Source organism: Dunckerocampus dactyliophorus, chromosome 13, assembly GCF_027744805.1.
Source record: "Dunckerocampus dactyliophorus isolate RoL2022-P2 chromosome 13, RoL_Ddac_1.1, whole genome shotgun sequence".
NCBI lineage: Eukaryota > Metazoa > Chordata > Actinopteri > Syngnathiformes > Syngnathidae > Dunckerocampus > Dunckerocampus dactyliophorus.
Window position 1 is genome coordinate 5,418,717 of NC_072831.1, and position 17,313 is coordinate 5,436,029.

General features: G+C 39.9%; 1 protein-coding gene across 4 annotated transcripts; it reads left to right on the forward strand.

Moving 5' to 3' along the window:
- The first annotated feature begins 1,199 nt into the window (after positions 1 to 1,199).
- LOC129192933 (glucosamine-6-phosphate isomerase 2) lies at positions 1,200 to 12,761 on the forward strand. 4 transcript variants are annotated; one of them, XM_054797409.1, is made up of 7 exons: positions 1,200 to 1,325; positions 2,653 to 2,789; positions 2,869 to 2,970; positions 4,775 to 4,957; positions 8,025 to 8,209; positions 8,415 to 8,589; positions 10,537 to 12,761. In XM_054797409.1, exons 2-7 carry the CDS (start codon positions 2,666 to 2,668, stop codon positions 10,593 to 10,595), a joined length of 828 nt encoding a protein of 275 aa, XP_054653384.1. In that variant the 5' UTR covers positions 1,200 to 1,325; positions 2,653 to 2,665; the 3' UTR covers positions 10,596 to 12,761. The 4 variants fall into 4 exon arrangements, with proteins under 4 accessions (XP_054653384.1, XP_054653385.1, XP_054653383.1 ...); XM_054797410.1 differs by having other exon boundaries at positions 1,233 to 1,389; XM_054797408.1 differs by lacking the exon at positions 1,200 to 1,325 and adding an exon at positions 1,427 to 1,676.
- The last annotated feature ends 4,552 nt before the right edge of the window (positions 12,762 to 17,313 follow it).

Sequence of the window (17,313 nt, forward strand, 5' to 3'; positions counted from 1 at the left end):
GCTATTTCCGAAACCTGAAGTAGATATACATATAACAGAGTTAAAAAATAAATGGAAAGATAATGAAAAAGGACATAAGGCAAGTCAATATGTTAAAAACAAATATTATGGTTACTTAGATATTTATACAGATGGATCAAAAAGCGAAGAAGGGAAGGTGGGGATTGGAATCTATGTACCAACAATGAATTATAGCATCATTAAAAGATTACCTGACCAGCTCTCGGTTTATACAGCAGAAATGATGGCAATTATTATAGGCTTGCAATGGATAGAGGAAATAAAACCAGATAGAGTGGTATGCTGTGTGGACTCTCTGGCAGCATTATATAGTATTAAAAATATGGAATCAAGTCGAGAGGATTTATTATTAGAAATACATCAAAACTTATTCCAACTACACATGTTAAAAATAGACATAAGATTTTGCTGGGTGCCTGCACATGTAGGGGTGGAGGGGAATGAGGTGGCAGATAAAATGGCTAAAATGGGAATTAGAAGGAATGAAATTATAGATATACCTGCTGGTAAAGGCGAAGTAAAGGCAATAATCAAAAAACAAATGATGGAGAAATGGCAAAATAGGTGGGATGAGGGTAGTAGCGGGAGAAAGTATTATAAAGTACAAAAATCTATCAGCACACAAGGGGTGAAGAGAAAAAACAGAAAAGAGGAAATAGTGTTAACTAGGATGAGGCTCAATCACACCGGGTTAAATGACAAGATGTTTTTGATAGGGAAATGTAAATCAAAAGTATGTATGGAATGCAAAAGTATAGAGAACGTAGAACACATATTACTACACTGCAAGAGATATAGGGAAGAACGTGTAACGTTAAGGAAAAGAATTAAGAAGATAGGAAGGGAATGGAGCATTGAGGGTATCTTAGGAACAGGTGGGGAGGGGGTAAGAGATATACAGAGGGCAGTGATAGAATATTTGAAGGACACAGGGTTATATAATAGAATATAGATAAGTATTAGAATATTTTAGTATTATATTATATAGTATTATATAGTAATATATAGTAATATATAGTATTATATAAGTATTATTATTAGGATTATTATTAGTAGTAGTATAAGTAGTCTCCTCACTATCTAAGATAGCATAAAGTAAGATACTGTATATGGCCCATGTTACATACTCCGGTACAGTAGGTGGCGGTATGCACCTTTTCAAGTCATGGTTGCAACCCGCCATTAAACTAAAAGAAGAAGAAGAAGAAAACCAGGAAGTGTGAGGAAGGCCAGACCGTCTGAATTCACAAGGCTGCTTCGCGACTTGAGGAGGTGCCTCCGAACGTCTGGCTTTCGTCGACCGGGTATGCCAATGTACAAACGAGAGGAATTAACTTGAATTTCTTTGTAGGAAGATGCTTTATGAAAGTAAGTACAGTTACTTGTATTCATTTACAGCGCAGCCTTGCACATCCAATATGGCGGCGGCGTTGACGTACGGCCCAGTGCTCGATGCGGCGCCTACGTATATATGTATGTGAGCGTTCCTCGCTGAACGCTCCCCTAATCACATGACCCGTTGTTCACATGACGTTTTTTGAGTCGCCTGATTTACTGAGAAAACTTAGTTCGTCGAGAACGCTGTTTCGTCAGCTGAAGACCCGTTACTTGTTGAGCAGAACTCATAGAGTGCGCAGAAAATATCTTCAGATTTTGTAAGTTTTTCGGCCTTGTTTCATTACACTTTACTTGCTAACCTTAGCTGTGTCTTACATGGAGACGGTGATAAACCGCTGTGTCCACGTCCACAAGAATAAGGATATATATGTCTTTTAAAATCATATTTTACTGCCTCGCGTTGTTAGGCAGTGTGCGCAGTCTTCTTCATTACGAAGCAGCATTCATGAATATTTATTGACTGTCACAGGATGTAACCAGTGTTTCTATGTCTCGTGAAAGAAACAAGCAATCCACGCTATGAAAACAAGCCCCAACAGGCAGCCCACCACATTGTGAAAACTATATATTCATTTGCATTATGCATGCGCAACAGCAAAATTATACTAAACACAGTCAACATAAAAACGTAGGATAACAGAATTCGTTGATTTTCTTTTTAAATTGTGATTGATGCACGGCAGACTAAGTGTCCAACTGTGTTGTTGATGTAATTTGAATGTCCTTGTTAGCAGCCTTTTAGCTTGCGGCTCCATGGAAACAGGAACCGGAAGTCAGCAGTCAGCCGTCTGTGATGTCTTCAGCGGATCACTCTGTAATTCTTTGCTAACTAACACAGTTGTGCCACAAGTCTCAAAAATGGTAACGCAAACACATCTTTATAGTTTAACAATTACAGTTTTACATTCATAAAACAATTCTAAATGCATATCAATAATGAATGAAAGGATAAATGAGGAGAAATTTAAGGTTACTTTTACCTTCAATGACAAAGACCACGATGTGGCAGCAAAATCAATACAGACATGATCTTCCAGTTTTGCTGTGAGTTAGTTATTGAATTTGATAGCGTTTCTCACCTTCTTTATCAAAACGCTGGCACTTGCAACTTTCTTTGGCTCGGGGTGTGCGTTTTTAAAAATATCCGTCTTCGTGTGGACTTAGCCGAGGATGAAATTCTCTGACCAGACGTAGCCTATGTCATTGACTTCAATCTTCTGCTTATTTATCTAGTAAAGTAGCAACAATGAGGCTGGTGATTTTGGATGATTATGAGCTGGCCAGCGAATGGGCAGCCAAATATATTCGCAACAAGATCATACAGTTTAAGCCGTCTGCCGACAGATTCTTCACCCTCGGTTTACCTACAGGTGGGTATCGTCGTGGTAGGTTTCGTGCAGACATTTCTCCCACTCTTTAAGATTTTCAACACTGCTTTCTTTGCTTTAGGGAGCACTCCATATGGCTGTTACCAGAAGTTAATTGAATACTACAGATGTGGGCACCTGTCATTTAAGTATGTGAAAACCTTCAACATGGATGAATATGTTGGTGAGTTGCAAGCTGATCATTTGGGAGACTTGACTTGCCAACTAGGGGTGGGGGAAATAATCGGATGCATCACAGTGCGGACATTGACGATTATTAATCGATTCATAAATGTCAATAATCGATGCTGATGGGACAAAAAGACGGAAAGCTGAAGTGCCGCCCGGACAGTTTATGGTGGTGCACTAAGTGTAAGACGCTACCAAAATGGGTGAGCGTAAACTCAGACCCACACCCGCTGGATTTAAAGCGAGCGTCTGGAAGCACTTTGGCTTTCACGTAGTTAAAGGTAATAAAATAAGATGGACAAGAGCCAGTCAACATGCAAGCTTTGTCACACATGCTTCAAATTTTGGGAACACGGCACAAATGAGAAACCACGTAGCACGTTTCCATCCCAACCAGGAGGAAAAACTTTTTTATTACACAACATGACCAACAATATTGTTTGGCTTTTGTAACAAACCTCCGTGAGTCGGGTCCCTAATCCAATAAATGATCCAATAAAAGATAAAATTGGAAAACATGGGCGTGCAAAATACTTTTAGGATAAGACTAATCATTTGACATAATTACAGATCAATTTGTGGTGTGATTTAGAATAAGATTTTTTTAAACAAACTCTCTTAGGGTCCTATGAAATCCGTTAGATTTTTTCCCAAATTCCATTTTCTCTGTCTTCATTTTTTAGAATTCAGTTTTTTACATTTTCCACTTATTTTACCAGCATAGAGTGTGTGCTGTTTGTGTTAGTGAATAAAATGCAAAAATCCTGACATTTATTAATGCAAAGCGTCATTGGCCCATTTTGTCCAGTAATTGAGAAATGGATGTAGCTTAGCTAACTTTCAAATGGGATGTCAGCCTCAGCACATATTGCTACAAAATCTTCAACATACTGTAATGCCCGTGCTTGTGATTAATGTAGATGGAGTCACAGATGTAATTCCAATCGCGTTATTAATGCAAGATATTTTAATAACACTCTTATTTTGTTTACACAAATGCAAATGTGATAAAGAGCGCTCTTATTTTGAAAGCCGGAATGTGTTGTACGTGTTGACAATGGCAATTGACGGTTGATGCGCGCCGGGTGCAAGATAAACGTGGCTCTCATCTTTTTTCACTCAGAACCTGCACGTCGTCAGTGGGAACTGTAAAATGGGCCTTACATTAAAGCAGTAAAACACAACACAGTGGAAATATATAACTAACTTCACCACGGACATGTCTTCATGGTGATGCATTACTGCACCTACCATGTTGGAGTGTGGCTCAGAGTTACGAACGTGATACGGCAACCGTAGCGGCCCGATCTCGTGGCGGAAGCCGATATTACCCGATCCTCGCAAATACAGCAGATCGGCAGCCGATCCCGAAGATGGGATCGGGGCATCGACATACAACAGGCAGAGGCACATAAATACACGGCGGCTGGCTTTTTCATGAAAATGGTAGTGGGCCATCAGAGCAACAAGAGGTTGAAACAATGCAATGCAATGCAATACAATACAAACAGTACCATTTTTGTTCTATTATGATGGTGAAACATGAAGCAGCAGGCTTTCCTGGTTGTGTAATTTCTGACACTAAAAGGGCAAGGTCAAACAATTTGAGATGCTCAGCTTAAAAAATGCAGTATATCATATTGTGCAAAGAGAGGCTGGTAAACAGGATGTTGCTATAATGTTAATTTTGGGGGAAATTGTGGATAATAATGTAATGGCAAATGCTTTGGAGCATCCCGTGTGTTTACTAATGCATAAAAATGCCCCCTCATTGTGACACTCGCTGTCTTTTTTTTTAGGTCTCCCTCGTGCCCACCCTGAGAGCTACCACTCGTATATGTGGAACAACTTTTTCAAGCACATTGATATTGATCCTGCCAATGCTCACATCCTGAATGGAAATGCAGAGGACCTGGAAGCAGAGTGTCAGGCCTACGAGCAGAAGATTGCAGAGGCTGGAGGAATCCAGTTGTTTGTTGGGGGTCAGACCTATTATTTATGTTTATGTTGTTTACAGTAACACACATGCTCATTAGTTGTTTGTTGTCAGCTAATAATGGCTATTTGACAAAGTTTAACTACTAACGCTAGCTATCATTGAGTGACTCCAAAATGTCGGTCAGATCTCTCAAACTGCTGTAGTGTATGTGTACGTGCAGCGGAGATGTACGTGAATCTGTGAGTGACAGCCATGAACGGCAGTCATCTTATTTTGCCTGCACGTAAAGGGTCACTGACATGATTTATCAACTTTGCTTGAATATGTTATACATTGTTTGTAATTATGTTCTACATTGTTCAATGTTTGAAAGCTAACAGTAAATTAGCAAAAATGACATCTATAGTTCATGGCGCCAGTCATGACGAACTTGTTGCAGCAAAACGTCATTTCTGGAAGTGACCTGAGCGGAGAAACACCTCTCTGCTAACGCCGAGTAAACAAATGCTTCTCGAGGTAGCTCGTCGACTTCATCCGGTGTATTTCTCATCAAAATAGTAGTCATGCCAAAATGTTGTGCTGTTGTTGGATGTTGATAGTATCCGAGTGATACTGTAAGTTTGTTTTCTTTTGGAAAAGAGGGAGGTTTAAGACGAAAATGGACAAAGCAAGAACAAAGAACGAGGGACAAATGGACGACCACCTCGAGTTCTGTTCTTTGCAGTGAACAATTCACTGGTGACTGCTACGAAGGAACACCTTTTACAAGAAGCATTTGGCTTGAAAGTACGCTATAAACTAATTTTGAAAAAAGATGCTAAGACATCAAAGTTGCCACGCAACAGATATAAGTCATGTCTTCTTTATATATTGTATTCTAAACACTATTCCACCATAGCGACAAGCCTATAAAGCATTATACATGTTACATAAACATCTTGTCATCGCATTGATGGTGAGGGACGGGGGCGGCCGTCGCCGAAATACACCATAAAAAAGACCAAAAAGACCCATTCACACTCAGAAGAAACCGATTTCAAACAATAATTAAAGGATAAGCAACTCCGCAGTCATTTACACTTACCATTTTGTGTTTCGAAGGCGACCAATCTTCATCTCCATGTCGTAAGGCTGCAAGATCTCTATTTCATCTCCAAATGTTTCTCCCCGAAAACTATCGACACATCGCACATATGTTCGCTATAATCACTGGAAACATCCTCTGTCTCGTGCACCGCTATGTTTGTGTAGCAGAGAGGTGTTACTCCGCTGGTGTCACCTCCGGAAATTACACTCTGCTGCGACAAGTTCGTCATGGCTGGTGCCATCAAATAGTAATGTAATTTTTCCAAATGTACCGTTTGCTTTAAAAAAATTAACAATTTAGAACATAATTACAAACAATACATAACACATTTAAGCAAAGTTGATCAATCACGTCAGTGACCGTTGAATAGGCATTTTATTTGTGCAGTCTGTTCTTTTAAACCACTATTGGTAACATGCTAGCTGGAGATGGTGTTCTTATATTTTTTTATTTTAAAAAGTGTAACACTACAGTAAAATTAGTAAAAATCTGCAAAATTCAGGAATTACCCTAAATTCCGGTGTATAAGCCACACCCACTAAATTTAGAGGACTAACCAGATTTGTCCTTACATAAGCCACATGTGCTCACGTCATAAAGTGGCATGTTGTGGTGCATGCAAGTCCTTGAGGACCAGTCAGCTGTTTATTTGACAGGAGGCGATCATGAGAGCTATGAATAAACTCACAACGGGGTTGTCAACCCATTGGGAATTGCATTACGCAATGTAACAGTCTGACTCACGGTTTCATCTTACAAACAACATTAAACTCATCACACAGCAACTAACACTCAAACGTTACACCGCAGAAATATAGAAACATGTATCAATACGAGTTTAATATGAAAAAAAAAACATTTAAAGTGTTCCCACAATGCATTTTGTTTGAGAAAACCATTTCATTGGAGGAGAGCATAGAAAGTATAAAAAATGGCACTTCAATGCCGCTTTTGTGCACCAGAGGGAGCCAGAGGACCGGGAGCCCAAAGCAAAAAGAGGGAAGCTGAAGTCATTGCAGCACCCCAATGAATGCGTTGATCAGACGCAATGCCTTATGGGAAAACTTCAAAATGTTGGATTTTTTTATTTTAAAGTCATGTCAATGTACAGCAAAAAAGATCAGTAAGGGTAATCCATAATGCTGAGTATAGAGAACATACAAATCCCTTATTTTTAAAATCAGTTTAGCTGATTTTGTAAATAAAATAAATTCAAACTGCTAAAATAATGCATACAGCTAACAATAACCTATTACCCAAAAATATCACACAATACTCTACACGAGAGGAGAAATATGATCTTCGGAAAAAACTAAATGTGAAACACTTATATGCGAAAACAACGGCATAAACCCACAGCATTTCAGTATGTGGAATCAAATTACAGAACAGATTGAGTAAGGAACTCAAACAATGCACCAAGATGAGCGAACCCAAGAAACAATACAAGCAGTTGATGTTTACAAGGAAGAAGAGTCTTGAACTTGTTTTGCTAAGCTTGTCTTTATTTATTTTTATTTATTTATTATTATAGTGATTATTGTATTTATTGTGAAAAAATCTTACATCATCATATTGTTACATAAAATCACATATGGAATACAGGGAGGGAATAAATGTACCGCATAAGACGTGGAACGGATGGGGGGTATTGGAACATGTTTGTATATTTGTACATACACCTATTGAGTATTAAGTTGCTGTGTGATGAATTCAGTGCTGTTAGAAAAGTGTTATTTGAAAGATGACACCATGAGTCAGACTGTTCTGTTGTTATACTGGAATATATACTGACCTGCGACTTCCAATGGGTTGACAAGCTTGTTGTGAGTGCACTGATAACTCACTGACTCGTGAGGGGCACAGTATTTAAACATTTAGTAGTAATTCTGAAGCAAAGATGTCACAAGATTAGATTGTAGCCACACTGCTGTATAAGCTGCAGGGTTCAACGTTTTAGAAAAAAGTAGTGGCTTATCCACCGGAATTTACGGTATGTGTTTTTTTCTCCGATGTTTTTCAGGTATTGGACCTGATGGCCACATAGCATTTAATGAGCCAGGATCCAGCCTTGCCTCAAGAACCAGAGTGAAGACGCTGGCCAAAGACACCATTGTGGCAAATGCTCGGTTCTTCGGCAATGACCTGGCCAAGGTTCCTACCATGGCTTTGACTGTTGGAGTTGGGACTGTCATGGACGCCAAGGAGGTCAGATGTTATTTGAAAAAGGGAAGCAGCAGAAAAAATATGTTGTCTGTCAAATGGTGGTAAGGGGTTATGTGATTGTGACGCTAGTCTCTAAATGTGTATATCCAACAGTTATAAAGGTTTTGAATGCATGTCCCTCACGAGGCGTTACATCGTCCAACTTGTACACATAATGTATGAAGCAATAATGCCTTCCTATTCCCAGGTGATGATTTTAATCACCGGCGCACACAAGGCCTTTGCTCTGTATAAAGCCATCGAAGAAGGTGTAAACCACATGTGGACAGTATCGGCGTTCCAGCAGCATCCGCACACCACCTTTATATGTGACGAGGATGCCACGCTGGAGCTACGCGTCAAAACCGTGAAATACTTCCAAGGTGATAAAACCGCTGCATGACTGAGCTTCAAGATATCAGTTGCAATTCACTTACAAAGTAGGCCTGTCGCAATAACACATTTTGCTGGTCGATAATCGATAATATCTGCAACATTTTTTAAAGCAATTTTTTCATTCATAATTGTCATGAGGGGTGTAATTCACGGATAAGTGGTATAGAAGATGGACGAATGGATGGGTGTCATTCACATTTGAACCACTAGATGGTACTCAAGTATAGTGTACTTTATGTGAGCCTCAGCCACATTAGCTTGACACAGAAGTTGCCTGTATCATACAGGCAACTTCAGAGACCTTTTTTTTTCCATTAATTATATGGCATAAAATGCCTGTCACGATAACATTGAACTGTATGTATTTTCTACCTTAGATGAGGCCACTGTGAACGTGGCGTCTCTGCATAGTGTGCAAGCCCAGCCTACCGTCTTTGAGTGCACACTCAGTAGGATCATGGGGCCTGCAGGTTTTTGTCAGAATGTTCCAGAAACATTTATTATACACCAGGCCTGTCACACTAACCAATTTTGCTGGTAGATAATTTTCCTAGAAATGTAGATAATGTAGATAATGTCAATGTTATTGACATTATTTTAGACCATTAAACTTCATTATTTATATGGCATGATAATACAAGTTGGTCGTGTTCCCCTGCTTCCCCATCACAAATGCGACATATCGGTTCGTCTGTGTTTTGCGCTCACCTTGTGCATTCTGTTTAAACCCGAAATATTCCCACACTGGGGCTGTTGCGTTCGCCTTAGAAACTATCGCTTCTGTGCATTCGTTCATGTTAGCATATGCTTTTTCATGTCCTCTCTCTAGTAGCCCCGCCTCCACAAAGAGGATGAATGAGAGGAGATGAGGGTTCACTCTCTCGGTTCATTCCACTAAAGAACCAAGGCGCACAGACAGATGCAGAGTAAACCCTCTTGAGACGAGCAGATGAAACACTGAATTATCGACCTGTTTTTTTTCTTAGCGTTTGATTAATCGATTTATCGATTATCGTGACAGGCCTACGTACAAGTTCTTATGCTCTTGATGGAACTTGTATATTTATTGCTATACAGCAATCCCTTGCCGCGTTCCGCTTTGAATTTTGGGGCTTTATCAAAAACTTCTGAATTAATAAATCATGCTGTATCGTGGCTGAATACGGCCTATTATTATTCAAAATATATGCATTTTTAAAGCACATTTTATGTATTTTTAATGTAATTTTTAATTAAAAATGTATCATTTTCAAGCATAAAACTGACCAAATGAACTAACATACAAATATAAGACATTCAAAGACGTGATGATATGTAGTACTCTACACTGGTGACTTGGTGTCAGTAATGGGTGAGACACACAAGCACCAGACTTGATCGCTGAACAACAGTCTTTCATTGCAGGTTGGAATGATCTCACAACAGGCACAATAATCCCTAATAAAAACAGGGGCTACTGTTGCTGTCGTAACCCACACCAAGCTGAAATTCAACTCTGAACCTCGACTTCCCTACAATTTCCCTACAATGCGTAACCTTGTGCACGCTACACTCCTCCACACTCTTCCACTTCCTCCTTGCCGTCGAGTGTGTTTTTACATGCAAAAGATACATGCCGAGCTCTTATCAATTGCACTTCTGCCACCTCGTGGTCGTTTGTATAGCTTAAAACTGCTCTAAACATGACATCTCTTAGTGTGCAGTTGCGTCATCACCTCTTTTTGCTTCTCACATTAAAAAAAACTCCGTAAAATACGTCTTTTGGGATCGGGCGTTCGGGATCATGTAAACGGGTAAATCCATCTTTGGTATTGAATGGGCTAATATAACAGTTGAACAGTTTGGGAAACGGTGAAGAGACACGTCTGTGTGCGCGTGTGTGTGTGCGTGAGAGAGAGAGAGACTAATTTTCACAAATGTGGTTGTCGTTACAGGTTTGATGCATGTCCACAATAAACTTGTGGAACCAGTGCTCAGCATAGAGGACCAGTGATCCTGAAGGATGGCACTCTGTTACATATTGGTTACAGTTCAGTCCGTGTCACACACCTCACACACACAAACGTCATTGCCGTTTAAAAGGGAAGAAAGGGTACCCCAACTGACTTTGTGCGAAAGGCAGACTACACCCTGGACTGACTTAATTTTGTATTTTTTGTGTCACCATGTGCAGCACAAGTACCTGTCCCTTTCGGAAAGTACTCCTAATCTCAGCTCATTATGTGGATAAAAGACACCTGTGACAGAAAGAGCCTCTTCCATTTAACCTCTCCACCACCACGGGCAAGGCCATGGGTGTCCAAAGTGCAGCCAGGGGGCCATTTGTAGCCCGCAGCTATTTCGCTTTTTATTTTGTTCATTTTAAAAATGTTATTTAACAAGAAAACTTTAAAAAAAAACCACAAAAATAACATAAAAAATGGAGTAATCAGCAGTAATTTTACAAAAATAAAGTAAAAATGTTTGGAGAAATACATATGAAAATACAGTAATATAACAGGAGGAAAAATAATGTCATTTTAGTAGCATAAAGTTGAAATGGTAAAGATTTTTTCCCCCAAAGTTTTAATATGAAGAAAAAAACAAAACAAAATAAAATTGTGATTTTTGGAAAATTAGGTTGGGGGGGGAAGTTATAATGAATATGGTCAAAATTAGGAGAATAACGTCATAATATCGCAAGAAGAAAATTTACAATAAAGTTGAAATACAGTCGTCCCTCGCTACATTGCAGTTTTCAGAAATGAATTAATAAATGATTGCTTGCCGATTATTCGCGGAAAAACATTGAAAGACAAGTCATATGTTGTATTCTGGTCACTGCAGTAGACTGTAGATAGTTCACAGCAGATAGTAAACGGTAGTGTAAACCAAACTAGCAGTATTGTCGGATTGTACGTCTGCGTATCAGGTATCAAATGACAAAATGTCAAAGTGAGGATGGAGGATAGGCTGATGGCGATCTTTTTTTGTGATGCCATGCGATCCACCCACATTACGTGGGAGATACTACTACAACAACAAGGAACTTTCCCAATGCTAACGGTGAGGTATGTCTTATTATTGTTTATTAAGTCTACTATGTTAGGTAATACGAGTATAAAGACGACTATAGGGGTGTTATTTCATGCCTACAGGGCTCTGATGCTTTTAGAAGGTCATAAACAGGTTTTCTATGCTCTAACTACAAAAATACTCCATTTATTAATATTGAATCCTACTTTGCAGAAATGCACCTCTCACGGTTGGAGCTGGAACCAATAAACAAGGGACGGCTGTAGACGGAAAATTAAAAAACTGGAGAATTTTACGAGAATAAAGTCGTAATGAGAAAAAAAAATCCCAATTCTACAAGAATAAACTTGTAATCTTGTGAAGAAAAGTCATGTCATTTCAGTAGCATAGAGCTGAAATATTAAAAGCAAAAATATGCTATTTTTTGACGTCATAATATTATGGGAAACAAACACAATAAAGTTGTAATTTTTGGAAAATTTTATTGGGGGTAAAGTCAAAATATTATGGCAATGAAGTCATAATATTACGAGAAGAAAATTAAGAATATATTTTTTTTTAAAAGTTGAAATATTTTGAAAATGTAAAAAAATACAGCAAAAATGGGGGAAAAAGGGGTGAAGACCAAAGTTCATCCTACCAATATGCTTTTTCCTTGACATCACAAAGCTGAGATGCAGTTTTTTCCAAGTGGCCCTTGCATCCCCCTCGGGTGGGGGAAAAGTTAGGACACCCCTGTAATGGATTTGTAGATCCTGCTCTTGTGGTTACGGTGCTCCTCAGAGGCTTTTGTCGTCTGTCTAGTGCTATATTAGTGTGCATACATTTAATAACCTGAAATGTGCCTTTCTTTTTTTAAATCTTGTGTCACTACTTCTTACTGTTACGCCTAGCAATGCTTTGGACATCTAGTATATTTGTTACCTTTTTGTATGACTCATAAATCATCATAATAAGCTCCATTGCTTCATTTATATTGCGACACTGAGTCCAGGAACCATGCTTCGATATAATGCGGCCCTGTTGTATACATATTACGCATACATAATATTAAGAGGTGGTCAGCAAATTTAGCGAGGGATCCCAAAGAAAGTAAATACAAGACCAGTATTACTGATGCTAATACATTTTATGTTTTACTTCCTTTCCTTGTCCTGTTTTTTGGTTGTTTTTCTTTTTTGAGTGATGAAAATGTCCTGGTTTTCATTGCGCCATAATATTGACAGGCCGAGTGTCCTGGTTTTTGGTCATGCTAATATGATCACCCGGTAAAACGCTAACATTAGCAAAAGGACTATATCGTGGGTACAGGCGGCCAAAATGAGTTTCCTCTGTACGGTGACGGGGCTCTCCCTTCGAGATGAGGTGAGAATGCTGCTGCTCCTCCGCATGGAGAGGATCCAGATGAGGTGGCTCGGACACAGGACATGTTGGTGAGACTAGGTCTCTCAGCTGGCCTGGGAACGCCCCAGGAGGAGCTGGATGAAGCAGCTGGGGAGAGGGAAGTCTGGGCTTCTTGTCTTAGGCTGCTGCCTGCCCTGTGACCCCACCTCGGATAAGCGGAAGAAAAAGGATGGATGGATGGCAACCAAAATGATGGGGAGATCCTTCACATAGCAAGATAATAACCAGCGATGTCTGACATTGGCTTTTCTGCCAATAACCGATATGCCGATATTGTCCAACTCTCAATTTACGATTCCGATATCAACCGATACAGATATATGTAACATCACATATCTTTTTCTTGAGTAAAATCGTTGTAACAATACTTTTAAATGAGTAGAGTTGTTTTGTTGGCTACTCCACCCATCTCTGAGTAGATAATTCATTATTTCTTTTATATAACAACACATTTGTGTTTCTTGTGCCTTGATGAAAGACAGTTTTTTTTTAAAGTGATATGTTTAAAATACATGAAGCTGCTGACTATTATTTTGAATGATAACGTTCATGTTCTTATTTTATATTCTTATTTTATTCGATTAAAACTACTATACATATATATATATAGGGTGTCCCAAGAAAAATTATACATTGCTACAACAGTTTGTCATGCCAAGTATTAGATAATAAAGTTCTTATCCTAGCCATCTGAGAAGATCAAATACGTTGTTATTGGTGCCTCACTGTTTCCCAAGTGTATTAGTGCGTGTGTGGATGTGTAAACGAGAGGAATTAACTTACATTTCTTAGTAGAAAAGGCGCTTTATAAAAGTAAGTACATTTCCTTGTATTCACTTACAGCGCAGCCTTGCCACATCCAATATGGCGGCGACGTTGATTATATGGTTTTGACAACAGCGTGTCCTGTTTCCCAGCGTGCTTTGCTGTACTGTTGTCGTAAATGGCCGCCAAGTTACATGTTTAGAGCTCACATAGTTGTTGATATATTCTGCATTATTCAAAGGTGCAGACCTGATCAAAATCTTAAGACCAGTTGAAAAATTGCTAGAATTTGCATTTTGTACATTTGGATCTTAATGAGGTTTTAAGTAGAGCTACAATATGCAAAAACAAGAAGGGGGAGTCAGACAAAAAACATTTTGAACTTGTAATTTAAACAAAAACTGAAATAGGGTGTTTATCACCTGATCAAAAGTTTAAGACCACAGGCTATAACACCAAAATCTGCTCAAAATGTTCATTTTCTGTCAGGCATTCACACTGTCATGCCCTCCTGATGGCTAAGGCTAAGAAGTTTTCTCTTTTTGAACGTGGTCGGATTGTCGAGCTGCATCAGCAAGGCCTCTCGCAGCGTGCCATTGCTGCTGAGGTTGGGTGCAGTAAGACAGTCGTTCTACATTTTTTGAAAGATCCTGAGCATTATGGAACAAAAATTCAAGTAGTAGACCCCAAAAAAATCACACCTGCGCTGAGCCGTAGGATCCGATTGGCTGTCCATCAAGACCTAGGACGGTCTTCCACCCAAATTAAGGCCCTTACTGGTGCCGACTGCAGCGCAATAACCATCAGACGGCATCTGCGGGAAAAGGCTTTAAAAAAACAAAAAAGGAATTCAAAGACCTCGTCTCCTTCAACGACACAAAACTGCCCGTTTAGACTTTGCCAGGGAGCATCAAACATGGGACATTGAAAGGTGGAAAAAAGTTTTATTCTCTGATGAGAAAAAATGTAACCTTGACGGTCCAGATGGCTTCCAAGGTTACTGGCATGACAAGGAGATCCCACCTGAGATGTTTTCTACCCGGCACAGTGGAGGGGAGTCCATCATGGTCTGGGGTGCTTTTTTCATTCAGTGGAACACTGGAGCTTCAGGTGGTGCAGGGTCGTCAAATGGCGGTGGCTTACTTGCAGATGTTGCAGCGGGCATCCCTCATGACTGAGGGCCCTCGTCTGTGTGGTAACAGCTGGGTTTTTCAACAGGACAACGCTGCAGTTCACAATGCTCACTTGACCAAGGACTTCTTCAGGGAGAATAACATCACTCTTTTGGACCATCCTGCATGTTCCTCTCATTTAAATCCCATAGAGAACATTTGGGGATGGATGGCAAGGGAAGTTTATAAAAATGGCCATCAGTTCCAGACAGTTGATGCCCTTGGTGAAGCCATCTTCACCACTTGGAGCAATGTTCCCACTAGCCTCCTGGAAACACTCGCATCAAGCATGCCCAAAGCCATTTTTGAAGTGATTAACAAGAACGGTGGAGCTACTCATTACTGAGTCCTACTGAGAACATTTTTTGATCTGGTTTGGAGAGTTCTTTGTTATTTTTTGAGCGATGGTCTTAAACTTTTGATCAGGTGATAAACAACCTAGTTCAGTTTGATTGTTGTTTTCACTACTTACTAAGTAATAAGTAGTAATAAGTAGTTTCCACTACTTATTACTTTTTCAAAGTGCTTTTTGTCTCACTCCCCCTTCTTGTTTTTGCATATTGTAGCTCTACTTAAAACCTCATTAAGATCCAAATGTGCAAAATGCAAATTCTAGCAATTTTTCAACTGGTCTTAAGGTTTTGATCAGGAATAGTGTCTTGTCTGTTGTTGTCTAGGTATTACGTTGCTGTGTGATGTATTTCGTTTGCTCTTTCTTTAGAAACACAGTGAGTAAGACTGGTATGTGGAATGCATAATTCCACCAATCAGTTTTATCCTGGTTGGGGTCGCCACATACCTACCCATACGTTACCCTTGCTAGAAAAGGCAGAAGCGTCCATTGCACCACCAGGAGTCAACGACAGAGTCAGTGGATTCTGCTGTTTTATTCTCATATTGGTGGCAAAGCAGAAAAGGGATGGGGATAAGTTTGCCGTGAAGACATTTTCAAGGGACGGTTGGCAATCCTACCTGGGGGGGATAAGCCTCCCTTGTCTTTAAAACCCAGTGACTCCTCTGCATATCACGTGGCCTTTCCCTGCATTATCTCTCTTTTTTTTAAGTGCTGAATGCTGTGGCGCTTTCAGCAGAGCGTGGGACAGAATGGAGGCTTCTCGAACGGCTAAAAACGGAAAGGCCAACTCGGCGAGCGCTTTCACCGATATATGTTTCATACATTGTTTATGAAGCCTTTCAGGAAAAGAAACCTGGCAGTGCTCTGAGCCACTCATATCTGAGGACTGAAACATAAATTTTGCTTCAAATTAGAGTATTTTTAGTACTTTTATCAGTATATACTAGAAGTAGGTGAGTTTTTTGCTTGACGATGCTCCGTAGGACCTCAGTTGGGTTGAGGTCAAGGGAAAAAAGGGGGCCATACCATGAATTTCTCCCTTTTATGCTCATAACAGCCAATGACAGAGAGGTAGGTATTCTTTGCAACATGAGATGGTTCATTGTCGTGCATGAAGGTACGCTTCTTCATATTGTACCCTGGAAGAAAGTCGTCAGTCAGAAACTATACATACTTTGCTGAGGTCATTTTCACACCTTCAGTGACCATAAAGAGCTTACCAGCTCTCTTGTGATGATTCCGATCCAAAACATGACTCAGCTACCTCCTCGCTGGCCGTACTCTACTTCATCCATCCGGACCACCCAAGGTTGCACAGCCCTCATCAGTAAACAGGATTGTTAAAAATGAATCTTCATGTATTTGTTGGCCCACTGCAACCGTTTCTGCTTGGGAGTATTGGTGAGGGGTGGCCAAATAGTAGGTTTATGCATAACTGCAAGCCTCTGGAGGATCCTACACCTTGAGGTTCGTGAGACTTTAGAGGGACCAGCAGCTTCAAACACCCGTTTGCTGCTTTGTAATGGCTTTTTAGCAGTTGCTCACTTGATTGGATACATTTGTTCGGCAGAAACCTTTTTCATTACGCATTTATCAGCACAATCCCAGCTGTCATCTGAATCAGCCACACATTTTTTCACCGTACGAAAGTTTTTGTCAGTTATTGAATGTTTTCATGCCTTGCCCTAGGCAGTGCAATATATGACGATTTTTTTGTCAGCAGAGAGATCCTTTTTCTTTCCCATATTGCTTGATATCTATGGCATCGTTAATAATGTTGAACATCATTTTTAAGTGGTTTTTTTTTTAATTGGGCTCACCTGGCAAACTAATTATGACAGTTAACCGAGATCGATATAAGGAATCCAAAGAGCCCCAAGACACAATGCCATCCATTGAGGGTTTCTGCTGGCGAGGAGGACACTGCTCCAAGAGACAGCATCACAGCAAACCAAGAATTGCAAACCCTCCAGTGGAAGAAACTTTTTTCCATCCATCCA